Here is a 14,572-nt window from a genome sequence, read left to right as displayed (position 1 = left end):
CAATAGTAATATCCTTAAAAACATGGTTAAAAAATAGAGATTTACTGCATTCTGCCATTCCTAATTAATAGAAACAAACAAGCAATCACTCAAAACTTACCAAGGAAAAACAAGTATTCCTTTGGTAGCTAATAATCCATACTCATTTTAAAATTTCTCAGTGAATTAAATAGTCTAGACTCAGAATCAGCAAGGATCTTCAAGATTATTAAATGTTCTCACCTTAAGAGAATTCTGAATTCACTGTTTTCCATACTTCCAGAGAATAAATGCACGGTGGGGCAAATGTAGGTTTACAGCTGTTCATATGAAAAATAATATAATAATAATATAATAATAATTATAATACAATACAAAAATAAACTCTTTTGCATTCTCACAACTATAAACCTACTTTCACCCCACCCTGAATTTAAAATGAAGTGAATACTAGTATTTTTTAAATGATCAACATTTAGAAAATACATTTCATCAGAAATTTCTTCACCTTCAGTATAGTTATATATTTTGTTTCACTTTCACATTTACACTTGTCTTTGCATTGAGAAATAAGTATAATGTGCTTTATTGTACTAATCTATGCCAAGCACATGTTGCCAAATTGTTGTCAAGTGTTAATCAATTTCCTATGGAATACTCAGTTCTAATTTCTTGGATATAAACATAAAGAAATGGTCCATGGGTAAGTTTTCTACCAAATCATCATCAACTAAAATCAACAAAAAATTAAGTTAAAAAAAACCTTAAAAATTAATTTTCTTTCAAGTCAAGGAACATAAAACACTATCACATACAGCAAAAGAAAAATGTAGTACATTTCCATAGCATGTCCTATTATTGAGCTCTTAAGAAAAAAGCAGTGGACATTTAAATACATATGTTTTTTCAAGGAGAAGCATTTCTCTTTTGTACTTGAACAACTTCTCCACTCTGATGTATATTTAAAACTACACATTGTAAATCTAACACATTAACACATATTTCCGCATGAGCATATTACTGAAGTGAAGACCAAGCAATGGTCATCACCCTCCATTTTTCTCTGTAGAGATACTAAACCAATTTTGGTAACCATTCCACCAAATAAAGTAGGTCAACAAAAACTTTTATTGGATCGAACTTCTGTTTTCCAACTTGCTTTCTAACCTGTAGCTTTGAACTCTTTATGATGATCTGATTATTTATGCTTCCTTTTCATTAGTCGTGAAAAAAAAAATTAAAGGAAAAATTCACTTATGTAGATGTGTTAACTGGCTAAGGCCTATTAAATGAAAAGGTCAGGCTAAAGATACAAAAGAGAGATATTCAAAAAACCACTGAACATTTTTAAAGAAAGCAGGAATTAGTGTGATTTGCCTGAACTCTACCCACTCACGCACACTCCTGCCCATCCAAACAATCCATGCGCATCACGGTGCCCGACACACACTTGGTTAAAACAACATCAGTGCTACATGCATAATGATGCAACAACACAGTACTGGCAAATAAAGTCACACACAAGAGTACAGACTTATGACTACATCATGTAAAGTTCAAAACCAGGAAAAGCCAATCTCTAGCGTTAGAAGTCAGAATAGGGGTGTGCCCTCGGTGGGGGAAGGAGTGCCTGGAAGGAGTCCAAATGGGTGTTTCTAGGGCATTGCCATATTCTGATCATCCCTGTTTTCAATTTGTCAAAATCCATAGAACTCCACATTTACAAGAACCATTTTGGGGTTCATGTTTTCATTCAGCTAAAAATATTTATAAATAATGTTTACTGTCTCTCACTACATGAGGTATTTTAACATGAAAAAGAAAAAAGGGTCTAACATCTCCACAGTTTCCAAGGCCCTCAATAACTGACCCCTCCCTACAAACCCAATATAAATGCTAAAATTCTATGTGCTTTTATTCCTGTCCCAGTAACATACTTCATGCCTTTCTCATGCCCTATTCTTCTGGATTTAACCGCATCCTAATCACTCAACGTTGAAACAACGCCCCACTTTTAGTTTTTCTAGCTCAGGCTTATCTCTCCCTTCTCTCATCCCCTCTGCTTTAACTGACAATATAAAGAACCCCTGATACCTATTTACTTTTATCTATGTGCCCAAACTGTAATAAATACTTCATAAACATTTTCACTCACTACTCAAATAAGTGTTATCTCCAACAGAGATGAGAAAAGAGGCAGGGTCAAGATTCAGAGGCACGTCTGTCTGGCTCCCAAGCCCATCATGGTCTTAGCTCCAGGGCTGGGCTGTCTTTGTATCATGCAATTAATATGTTATTAAATGTTATTTTGTCCATATTAGTTATATGTTGTACTTTGTTATCTATGCTTATATAATCCTACTGGTCATATTGTACACAGATATACCAACTTTATCAACTCATACTTCACTTACCTTGAACTATGCTACGAGACAATTGCCTATCTGAAAAATAGCCAGGATGCAAAACAAGTACTCCAAAAGACGGCCATAAAAATTCAAAGTATGTGTCATCATCAATTTTACTCACCACAATCATATATATTATTGACAGTAGACCCCCCTTAATTCCTTATAATGACAACCCATTTATCTTTATTTTCTATACAGATTAACCAGTCTAGGTACAGCTGTTATTTTATAACACAGTGGAAGTAAAAACTGAAGAATTAAAAGACTGCTAAACAGAGAAATAACAGTGCAATGCAAAGTGAGAGCTGAGAGCAATGAAACAGCACACAAGATCGAACAGAACAGTCCAATGTTACTTACACAGAGTAGTAATAAACACAGTGATTGTATCATAATGATGCCCCTAGCCAAAGAGAAAAAGTCAAACTACAGTTGATCTTGTCTTCTTAAGAAAGGAGAGACATATGTAATAGAGTTCTAGAAATAATTTTATCCAAAATGTTAAAATGTCTATTTCAGAGCTCGGGCAGCAACTTGCTTCCTGAGTGTTGCAAATCAACAGTCCTACTATATACAGAATATTCATTTGGTTACTAATTATTCCAGCAATCTGGGTTACCTTCTTTTTATTAACAACTGTGAAGGGTTAAGTACATGAATTTTAGCATCAAAAACGATGAACATGACCTGAACCCTACCTCTCTTTCCTACTGCCAAGTGACCTGGGGCGACTTAGGCAGCCCTTGGGCCCCCCTTCCTTCACGGGAATATTAATATGTATTCCCTAGACATGCAGAAGATTACATTGAGTAATTTCAGTGATGTTTTCAACACAGTTCCCAACATTTTATAGTAAGGTTCAAAATATGGTAGCTGCTGCTGCTATTTTTTTGAAATGTTTAAAAATCATGTCTTAAACACCTAGCAACCAGAATAATACTGGACACACTAGTGGTGTTCAATAAATACTTGGTGATCAGCCTGTAAAATGAGAGGAAAAGGGTAAAAGTCTCTCTAATAGCATGTGACAGTGCACAACCTGATCATGTCTATTACTTTTTATTTGTAAACACTTACAAAAGAACTGTTTCAAGAACTAAAACCAATTACTGAAAAATTATTCTTTTATTAAGTTTTTGTTTAATCTGATAGGAGGATTTTATTAACAAGTATAGCTATTCAACAAAAGAGCAAACCTCTTTGAATAAGCTACTCATCAGTGAAAGGTCTGAGTGATAATGAATGGTATCTGTCAGATAATTTCTAAAGTAGCTTCCAAATATGCTTAAAGATACATATAATATTTATATGCACACATACCTCTTCCAATACACTCACATTCAAATACCCCAGGTGAATATGTAGTAAATATGTACCCCAGGCAATATAATTACTTGTTTTAAAAATAATTACACTTTTTTCTGTGGTACTTTTACAATATAGAAACAATTACTGATGTAAGTGAAAAACTTCCTAGAACTCAAAAATAAAGTTGACTCTTTTAAAAGAAGCCAGATAACTATTAGAAAAAGCAGTAACATAGCAAAAGGCAACTGTAACAATTTATCCAAATGTCTTAATCTTCTTTTCATTTCCTTTTGAAAAATGGCCAGCATCTTTTAGTATGGCTTCCATTTTTCTAGGTAAACAATATATTCATGTATTCAAAACAATGCTGAAACAGGAATACAACACTAAATTCTCCCCAAGGAAAGAGAAAATGGCATTTTTAAGGTTCTTATTAAAATATATAAAATGATTTATACATTTTTAAGACTATGCTAATCTAAAATTCAACTCATTAGAAAGTTACAAAATCTTATGTTAAAAACTTATGTGACCCTTGAAATCTTATCACGTAAGATTAAGCATTTAATCTGCTTTATACCAAATCTGACCTGCTTTATACCAAATTAAGTATGCAATTCAAAAATAACACCAGAAGTTACAACCTAAGTTTAAAAATAAAACATCAAGTTATTTTAAATAAACAAGGTACCCCATTGTCACGACTGTATACTAGTATCACCTGTGACAGATATGATTAAGAACTTATCTACAACACGTGATAAATAACACGTCCACAATGTTCCACTTGCCACCCGGTCACACACAGAAACTGCCACACAGCTGAACGTCACAGTTCACAGCTCACCTACCTCCGACCACTGGAGTCTTCTCACTCTCTCTGCAACTCTACTCTCCTCAGTTTTTCTTTTTCTTTTTTTTTTCTTGGGGGAGAGGACTGGTGGTGGTGGTGGTGTGGTGAAGGTTAGGGAGTGTATTATACGGAATTATGAGTAGAAAAGAAAACAGGGCAATTAAAACTTTTAGTATCTGAGGGATGAACATCAAGCATGGAAATAATTAGCATTATTCTTTAAGATGTGATTTCTTAAAGTATGAAACTACTGGTAAAAATATGTATGTGCACACATCTAAAAACAGTTCAATGTACTTTTATCTGGAAAGCTGCTCCTCCTTGGTCACCATCTTTGTTTATAGTTTCTGTGTCTTTTCACTCTACCCATTATAAGAAATACATAAAATTACACGGGATTGTGAACAGATTCTAAAATCCCTGCAAGTGGCAATTCAACTCTCATTCTGCTACTTTAATAGAGCAGTATTTACCGAAATAACTAGTGGGGTAGGGTATCTAGATTTGGCAATGAAACATTCCATGTTTTTTCAGGATAATCTTAAATTCAAATATTCCATATCACTGTCAGGTCACATGTTTGAATTTTTAGTTCAGGAAATATGATCATTTTAGTGTAAAAATAACGAAAACACTCCCCATCCCATTTATAGTCTCTATTTTTAAATGGCATATATCAAGAAGTAAGTTTGATAACACGTTTACAGAGCCCTTTGAACATGCAGTACTAATGAAGGGGAGAGAAGACACGTATACTACAAAACAATGCAAGAAAAAAAAATCACTTATGCTTGGGTTTGGAATGCAGCCAAGCATTTATATACTCATAATCAAAAGCACACAATTACTTCACAATATGCCTACATCTCTCAGTCCAGGACCGCCTTCAAAGGTTAGAAGAACCCTATTTTAAAATACAATCAGTCTTCAGAAGTAGAGATTTACATGCAGAAATCACCAACTTTTTCTCGAGGTTTTTTCTTCAAATACTGAATAATATGCCAGAAATACGTTAGTTCAGAAAATTAAGCTATGATTTTTCCAGCACTGAACTGGAGCTCTAACTATTCAAACGCTCCTCTTTTATGGAAGGGTCTTACAGGTGTCAACTCTCTAGGAGGTCTTCTTTCCCCTCGGTCATTCCTTACCTATCCCATTCTTGTCGAAATTCCCCCAGCTTTTGATTCCTTTATAAGGATAATCAGCAGGTGCTTCAGATACTACAGTCTTAAACTATGCTCTGATACCAGTATACCCCAGCTATAATACAAATCCATAAAGCCAAAAATTATGCCTTCCTGAGTTACAGTAATACTTACTAACCTAATTATAGACTATATTCATCTAAAATATGCTGAGTGACATTAACAAGCCACCACAAATTCGAATTTCTTCAACATACAGGGGTAAAAAATGGTAAAGTCATTGAAGAAGCCAGGTTCTTTAAAATTCAAGTAATTAAGGTTAAAACTCCTTTCTGTGTTTCTTACCAATCAATTGACTCCTTAAACAGTGTATGTTTGAATCTTCAGCATATCCGCAATTTTATTATATTTTATATAAAATTCTTCATTGCCAGGTACACTGTTTATGCAATCTGTCTGGCTATATAACTCTGTAGAAAGAATCTTAAGAATGTACTTAAGTCTAGGTTTTCTTACAACTCTATAACTTTGGACATATGAATGTTATATTTACCTAGTTTGACATAACTATTTTCCATTTATTTTAACATCTGTATAATTCATCATAGAGATATAATTTTAGAGTAGCTAATCACTTTAACCTGGCCACAGTAACAAAAGCACAAATACAAAACAATGGATGATCCAAGAAAAGCACAGCCAACTCTCAATTATTCACATATAGATCACCTAATAAGGACTTTAGCCTGTTTACTTCCACTGTTTAACAGTACTTGCTTGGGAAATAAAAATTGATGCTAATAATTCATATACTAGATACTTCAATTTATTGTAGGGGAGGAAAGAATATAAAATCTTCCCAAGGCACACATAAGTAATGCTATTTACTTAGATTATACATTTAGCACTCTTCCACCACTATTCACCTTATACCAAGTGCAGGTAACTGAGAGTGGACTGTATGTAGCTTGGTGATAGTCAGAGGTACAGATACACAGGCATGCAAACCATTCACTCACCCCACTGTGCTTTTCACAGCCCTATTTTCAGTAGCCTGAGACCTGGGAGGGGGAGGAGGCAGCAAGTCACTGCAGATGATCACTTAAAAGGAAATTGAGAGTTGACTATAATTTACATTTAAAGTGCTATGAAATAGCATCCCTCCTACGTGTATTCATTGCTGTTTATGGGAATACCTCTCACAGTGACTTAACAGGACTATAAATGCTTTCTCTTTAACCTTTCAATATCCCAGAAACACAGTGATATCTGAGAATCACAAAGACAGAAAGTGAAAGTGCTACAAATGGAAAGTAGTATGTACTTTAGAGATTAGGAAATTGATACCCAGAGAGGTTAAATAAGCAACCCAAAATCATCCTCAGATTAAGGGAAGAGCATAACTCAGTTCTTCCAACCCCAACTGCAATGCTATACTCTCATTGATCCTTCAACCCAAAACTTCCTTCTTGGCTTCAGAGATCATATCTTGCTGACTTTCTTCTCTTCTGTTGACCCCTTTTCTGTACTCACTTCTCCACTATGCCATACTTTCACCTAACGCTCAAATCTTCAGCTCCTTCTCCACTTACTTTCTCCCCTCTCTCTAAGCCTATGCAGGGCACAATTGGATCCCAAGTTCAGCACAACTAAAACTTCCATTTCAGTATTTGCTGCTATCTCTTACACATTTCTGACAGTCAATCGCCTTAAACTCAAAGAAACTCAAAGATGGCAACTCAATACCATCTCTCTCAAAATGATTTCTTCATTTCATGGTACCACCAAATTCATTGTTCTTCAGGACTGCAAACTTAAAATGCTTTTACATCTGATCTCCTTAATACAGTACTGTACTACCCTTTTCCCGTCTCTTCATTCTTCTATTTAATAAATCCTTTAGTTATTACTGTGTAATAGATGGTGGAAAAGATGTCTGAGATCCAGTGAAGGAAAAAGAACTGGACAAAGACCTTAAACAAGGCAACGGTAAATGATACTGAGAAAGTAACAAACAGAGATGTGGAAGAGGAAAGGAGAAAGCCATGAACTCTCCTGGAATGATTCTCACTGGAATGACTAGGAGGGACTTCCAGGAGTGGTGTGCGACCTAGACCCTAAACTAGGAGTTTGACACACAGTGCTGCAGATGGAATTCTAGGCAAAGGAAACAACCTATGCAAGGTCAAATCAACAGGAAGTGCATGCCACAGGCAAGGGATAACAAACAGTCATCTTTGAGTGAAGCAGTAATCCTCAACCAGGGGCACAGCATGATCTTCAAGGGAAAAAACGAGAGAAGGGGAGGCTGGCACTTGACTAGCACACTCTGCCAATCCCTCTGAGAAGCACTGTGTGTAAAGGGAGGGAGGGTGATATATACGTGAACTGTGCAGAGAGACAGACAGACTGAGAATAGTATGGTTAAGATAGTACAGGAAAACATTTTGAAATAAATCATAAAAGGGCTTCAATGCTAAACAAAGACATCTGGACTCTATTCAGTGAGTAAAAATGGGCCTGTAAAGTGTGAGTTTGTGTGTGTGGTTTTTTTGTTTTTGTTACTTAAGAGAATCAGATCTAGATTTCAGGGAAATAACCCTGGCAATCATACAGCAGAGGGATTAAAAACAGGTGAGAGAAAAGAAGACTGAACTATCATCCAAATGAGATAACGAAGATGTGAACTAGACCAATGACAATGGGAAAAAAGCGGAGACTGGATTCAGTAGACAGCTCTGAAGCAAACTGGAAGAACTTGGCAACTGAACAAAGACGATGAGCTGTGTATCTCTCGCTTGAACAACAGAAGATGGTGGCGGTTCCTAAAAAGAAAAAAGCAGGTATGCTATGGGGTGTAACATGTCACACATCACGACTATGAATACCAGACGCAGATATTGGTGTGTTTTGCAAGCTTAGAAGAAAAAGTCTGAATAAAAATGTAATTATTCTAACAATCTCAATGTATGGAGTTTGGAAGTCACGAGTGAAAAGGCTGCTTAGGGAAGTAACACCAGTAGCAGAGAACAGAACAAGACCGAACCCTACGGCTTGCTTGCTTCAAGAGCTCCAAGACCAGCCAGCAAAGAGAAGCAGCAACATAAGAAGCAGGAGAAGAACCAGCAGAATATTTCACCAAAGTCAAGTGAGGAAAGAGTTGCAAGAATAGCAATAATATAGTGGTACAGTACATGATAAGTTAGTCACTCACTAACCCTGTGGCCTTGGCTGAATTACCTAAGTTTAGTCCTTTAGAATTTCAAAACCTTTATCTTCAACTGTAAAACAGGGATAAGAGAACCTCAAAAAGCTGTTGAAGATTAAGTGAGATAATACATTTTAATACAGTACTACTACTAATAGAATGGGGAACTTAAAAATGCCAATGAATTCTGCATGAGGTTACTAGCATCCTGTAAGACACTACTTTCAGAACAGGGGGAGCTCTGTGCTTGTAAGACTACAGTGGCTAAGGAAGAAAGCTGGGAAGCGCGGATAAACTATTCTGCCTGTAGAGCCTAACAGAAAAACAACAGTTTTGTAACCTTTGTCTTTATCTTTCCACATCTCTCATCATCATCTTCTGCCCAGTCTAGTTAGCACCTGATCCATACGAAGGACACAACAACACACATTGCTGAACATGAGAAAACTGAGCTGAAAGGAAGGAATAAAGAAGCAAGAAATCGTAGTTCTACAGAGAATATTAACCAGCATCAGAAGCATAAAATTCCGTTCCAGGTTAGCCTTGGAAAGGAGCAGAGATGCTTTATTCTCCGACCGAGAAACAGAAGGTAAGTGGGGTAAAACATAAAGGGGATACAAGGAAACGCGTACTAGACAGCTCCCGTAATCTTAATAAAGAAATAAGAGTTCTCTGCACAGAGTAGGAGGATTCCAAACTCCGTCTGGAATTTGAACAACAAATGAGGTGATCCCTCCAGGCCTACATTTATTCAACTTCATTTATGTCTTCAGCACCTTGGCCTAGTCCCCCATCACCTCTCAGATTCTACCAGTGGCCTCCTACATGGCTCCTCTTCCCGACTTTGGACTTCACCATTCCTGAGGTGTGGAGCGGTCTCCGGAGAGCCCGCACCTCCTTCCGCTGTGTCCAGGACTGTCCTCAGGAGAAGCCAAGCCCTCGCTGAAGCCGTGGGGGATCCTCCACCCACCAGATGACAATCATTCTCTCCTTAGGGCTACTTCTGTTCCCGAAACAGTCTGATTACTTAATTTATTGTTTCACATTGTAAACACTTCTTTTTGTCCGTTCCAGTAAACTCCTAAAGAGAGTAACATCTTCCTCATCTTTATTCCTCTGGCACTTAACTCAGCATTTAGTATACAATAGGCATTCAGTCAATGTTTGTTTTGTCTAACTGCAGTGAGTAATTAAATAACATGAGTAATGTCCTAACTAAAAGAAATGAGAAAACAAGAAATTACTGTTCAAATCATTATTCAAAAAACCTTTCTACTTTTCTAAGTATTAAACATCAACTAAGACAATTTTTCTATTCTTACTAATGTAAAAGGGTTGGATAATTAAAAAAACCCCTCAATGCTTTTAAATAAATAGTATTCTAATAATTGTATTTGAATATAAGTGTGTCCATGTCCTCAAAATTCACTGTGAACACAATGATTAAATTATACTAGGAAGGGCTTTCACAGGAAAAACACTTTGTCTTTTCAAGCCATTCAATAGCAGGAAGACATACACAACTGGACCAATAAAAAACAGATTATCCTTGCAGCAGAGGTAGCTAATGGAAGCATCTGGGTTTCAAAAGAGATTCTGAATTCAAAACTGAGATTATTTAATGGTATCAATAGCAAATATCAGGGACTTTCACAAATTAAGTAGTTGTCCGGATAAAACTGAAAGCAACAGTTACCAATAAGCTGCCTGGAAGACCTGGTACATGAAGTTCCTAAACTAGATCAAAATTAGTCCATCAACAATTTTTAACATTTTAGTATTCTCCTAGGCCTCAAGAAGATTGCAAGGCTAGCCAAGTTATTATTACTAGGAAATTTTCTAGAGTCAGAGAAAAAATTCTAAGGTTCTGTAAAATAAAATATCACATTTTGTCTTATGTTCATTAATAGGTTGCTCTTTGCTTAGATCTTATTTACTGGAATCTCACATTACCTTTTTATGGTTGTTATTTTCAAGAAATCTACTTCAGACAGATTATATCCATTTTAATATGTTATCAAAAAAACCCTTCAAACACATAATGCCTTATTAGCAAATTTATAATATTCAAAACAATTATTTGAAATATCTTGAATGATATAAGTAATTTTGATTTCATAGTGTAGGAAAGCAACTAGCATTTAGTTAACTTCACTCACAGAGTATCAGGTCTTGTGCTGAGACTTTACGTGCTAGTCATTCTTTTCTTCCTAACCCTGACAGCTGAGATTACAACCCAGAACCACTTGATTTTACAGTCTGCTCTATTTTTTTAAAATAAAGCCCATGACCATGACCTTTATTTTATAATGAATTTTGTTAGATAGCTACACAATGGGTTTCTCAGAAATTACATAAAAAATCGGAACGGGAGCAAACACTGCCTCACCATCAATACACATATACACACAGTTGACTGCCTAAACTTGATCTAAAACACACTGTAATCCAATCCACAAACAGCTGCCCTTCAGCTGCAGTCCGGAGTGTCCCACAGTTCTCAAAATATTACTCAAGTTTATTCCTCGTGAAATTTCTTCACATTACATCCACAAGTCTTCTTTTAACAATGAAATGTTTGTCGGAATAACAATTTCTTAAACAACAGTGTCACTAAATAATGAATCTAATTCAGATTACTTTTTTTATTCTAAACTTCCTTGGGATTCAGGAATACAGTTCTTGTATAACTTCTCACTCTTAGTTGCATATTGCTTTTGCCATCTGTTTCAATGGGCTGTGTATATTTCATTACAAACTGAAATACATTTTGTCAAGGCAAGCAGAACTTTTTGAATAAGCTAGAACCCCCTATGGGTATATGGGTTCAGTAAATATTCAGGGAATGCAGTATTTTAAATAGTGAACATACGCAGTTATCGGTGTATCTGAGTAAAACTGGAGTGAACCAAAGGCATCAAACCATCTGTATTGTACGAAGCTTCTACAACCCAAAACTTGGACACCAACCAGAGAAACCACTTTATATAGGAACTCAGCAAACACAACTAAAGCACAACTGTAAATTATTTCTAGCAGCACATCCAAGCAGGCTTTTAATGTGCAAACTAGACTCAAAATCGAATGAATGCTCTTTCCACCTCTATCTAAAGCATATATTCTCATACATAAACCAAATCACTAATGAACTGTATGTCACAGAACTCAAATGCTAATTTTCAGCCCTGTGGAAATTTTGCTTATTTTGTTAGGAAATTTACTAGAAAACTTTTTCCCACATATATTTTATATACAGTTTTCATGTGTGTCTTATATGTGTATTTTATATAATAAAGTTTCCACAGTGACACAGAAGTCAAAAGCTTTCCATCTTTAGTAATATTCAAACCCCATCTGCTAAAAAAAAAAGTTCCAATTTAGTGATCTAATTAGTTGCTATTTCTATTACTAAGCCCTTTTGTATTATACAGGGTCAAGCAGAAGTAAGAACTGCTTAAGTGTGGTTGGTATGGTAATAATATGGGTGTACTAATTTAGTTTTAATTTGAACATTTCACCTAAAATGTCATATGGTGTGCCTGAGTGTGATATTGTTATATTACAGAACTACATGCTTATGATTTTGTAATAAGAGACTCTGTAATAAAAAAGGGGCGTTATTTGCGCCAGACCCTGTATTTTATCCTCTTCTTCCTGTAAAAGGATCTGGTTCACCAAAAACAAAGTCCTGGAACTTTCAAAATAAAATATTCTTTAAAAAAATGTACTCTGGTAGCTACACTGAAATTAACCTTAGTCTGTAAAACGGTAATCTTACCTTTTGATGCATAAAATAAATTAGAGATCGCACTATGCTTTAAATACAGAGATGAGCTCGCGTCTAATACTAGTAGATAACAGTCTTCCAAGCATAACACAGGTCTAAAAATGTATTTTTATATAGAGTGTTTACAGTGACTTGTTTAACTTCCCAAAGTGTTTCTCAGATCTCAAAAAGGAAACTGATTCTGCACAGCTCGCCCAGGTTACACTCGAAGCAAGCTGCGGCCAGTGTGAAAGAAGACTTCTCCGTTTTGAGTAGACCAAATCCGGTCTACGGTGGGGGAAGAGAAGAAAAACCTAGTACACACAACCACTGAACCTCCAGCCAGACTTTGCCCAATCAAGGCCAGTGCTGAGCCTAACAGCAGAAACTCCGGCCGGCCGGCGGCCGGATCAGGTCTTTAAAAATACCCCGGGGCTTGACGCAGTTCCGAAGGTGTAAACAAACCCACGGCCGCTGCAGAAGGTAAACAATGAACCTGCGGCGGGGCGACGGGCGGTCCCCGCCGACTCCGGCCCCGCGGCCGGCCGGCCAGCCGGGGAAAGGCAGGCGGCAGGCAGGGAGCTACAGCGGGCATCAGACACCGAGCGGCGATCGCCGCTCTCGCGCTCAGCAGCGAGTCACCGGAGCCCCGGGTCCCCGGGGCGGGGGGCCGGGAGCACACAGGCGGGCGGCGAGGACCGCGCGGCTCCCGCTTCTGCAGGGGGGACGGCCGGGGCAGGCAGGATGTGGTCGCTCTTCCCACAGACATCCTCCCGCAACCTAAATAACAACCTCCAGGCTTCCACCTCCCTCCGGCCGCCCCGGGATTCGGCTGCACCAACTCCGGGACGGGAGTGAGACGCTTCCCCGGGGACCCACGGAAGCCGGAGGATGGCCGGCGGGGCTCCCCGGGTCCCGCGGCACCCCAGGCCCGGAGAAGCTCCCGGGGCGAGGGGAGCGGGCGCCCCCGGGAAGGGGGATGGGTCCGGGGAGGCGGCCCCGGGCTGGGGTTCCCGCACCCCCGCCCGCCGGTCCCGTGCGCGGTCCGCCCCTGCCGCCGGCCCCCGGCCTCGGCTCCACCCCGGCACCGCACCCTCGCGCGGGCCCGCGCCGCCCCGCGTTACCTCGGGTCAGATCCAACGGGACGTTCTCCTCGCCGCTGTCATTCCGCCCTGCGCGAAACAGACACACAGCCCCGATTAGCAATCGCTGGCAGGCCGGCGGCGCCAGCCCCGGCTTCGGCCGGCGCCCCGGCTCGCTCCCGCGGCCCCGAGCCGAGGGGCGGCAGGGGCCAGGGATGGCAGGCGCCGCGCGGCCAGGGCGAGCGCTACAGCGGGCTTACCTCGTATTCGGAGGGTCTTCAGCGAGCGACCGCGGCCGATCGCCGCCATATTGACGGGTTTCAGTCACAACACCGGAAACCTCGCCCAATCGCGCGAGAACCCCTTCCCCTCCCCGCGCGCCGCGCCCGCCCCCCGCGGCATCTTCCCCGCCCCTCCGCGGCGGCGGTTCCGCCGCGGGCGCCCTGCCTTCTCCGACCCGATCCCGGGTTGGGGTGCAACTTGCAGCTCCTGCGTCCTGTGCTTTGTCTGTCGGAGGTTGCGGCGACGCGCCCGGCCCTCCGGGAGCACGCCTGTCGGGAGGGGGCATCTCCCGCTAAGGGAATCCCATTGATGCGAGTTTACGGCGTGGGAGATGCTCCCCCTTCGCCGCCGCGGAAACCGTGGTCACAAGCCCAGGCAGCCTGGGAGGAGGCCGGGATGGGACCGGCTGGCCACCTGCCGAAACCATCCTGTGTGATTTTCCTGCTTGCTTTCGAGCACTGGGATAGGATAGGCAACCCCCTTCCTTATTCATCCATTAAAACGATTTTTACTCAAAACAAAAACACGCTGCGCACAG

General features: G+C 39.6%; 1 protein-coding gene across 3 annotated transcripts in view; it reads right to left on the bottom strand.

The window, feature by feature from the left end:
• Window positions 1–14,118, bottom strand: part of RICTOR (RPTOR independent companion of MTOR complex 2) — a 97,355-nt gene extending 83,237 nt beyond the window's left edge. For 2 of the 3 annotated variants that reach the window (XM_028506251.2, XM_036020192.1), the window contains exons 1-2: window positions 14,013–14,118; window positions 13,795–13,842 (exon numbers count right to left, since the gene is read on the bottom strand). In XM_028506251.2, the coding sequence (XP_028362052.1) occupies window positions 13,795–13,842; window positions 14,013–14,061 (97 nt within the window). In that variant the 5' untranslated portion in view covers window positions 14,062–14,118. Of the gene's footprint in view, window positions 1–4,549; window positions 7,690–13,794; window positions 13,843–14,012 lie in introns of those variants that run through there. The other variant, XM_036020194.1, reaches the window with a different exon arrangement.
• Window positions 14,119–14,572: the final 454 nt, after the last annotated feature.

Source organism: Phyllostomus discolor, chromosome 3 (genome assembly GCF_004126475.2).
Source record: "Phyllostomus discolor isolate MPI-MPIP mPhyDis1 chromosome 3, mPhyDis1.pri.v3, whole genome shotgun sequence".
Taxonomy (NCBI): domain Eukaryota; kingdom Metazoa; phylum Chordata; class Mammalia; order Chiroptera; family Phyllostomidae; genus Phyllostomus; species Phyllostomus discolor.
This window is presented reverse-complemented; position numbering and strand designations above follow the sequence as displayed.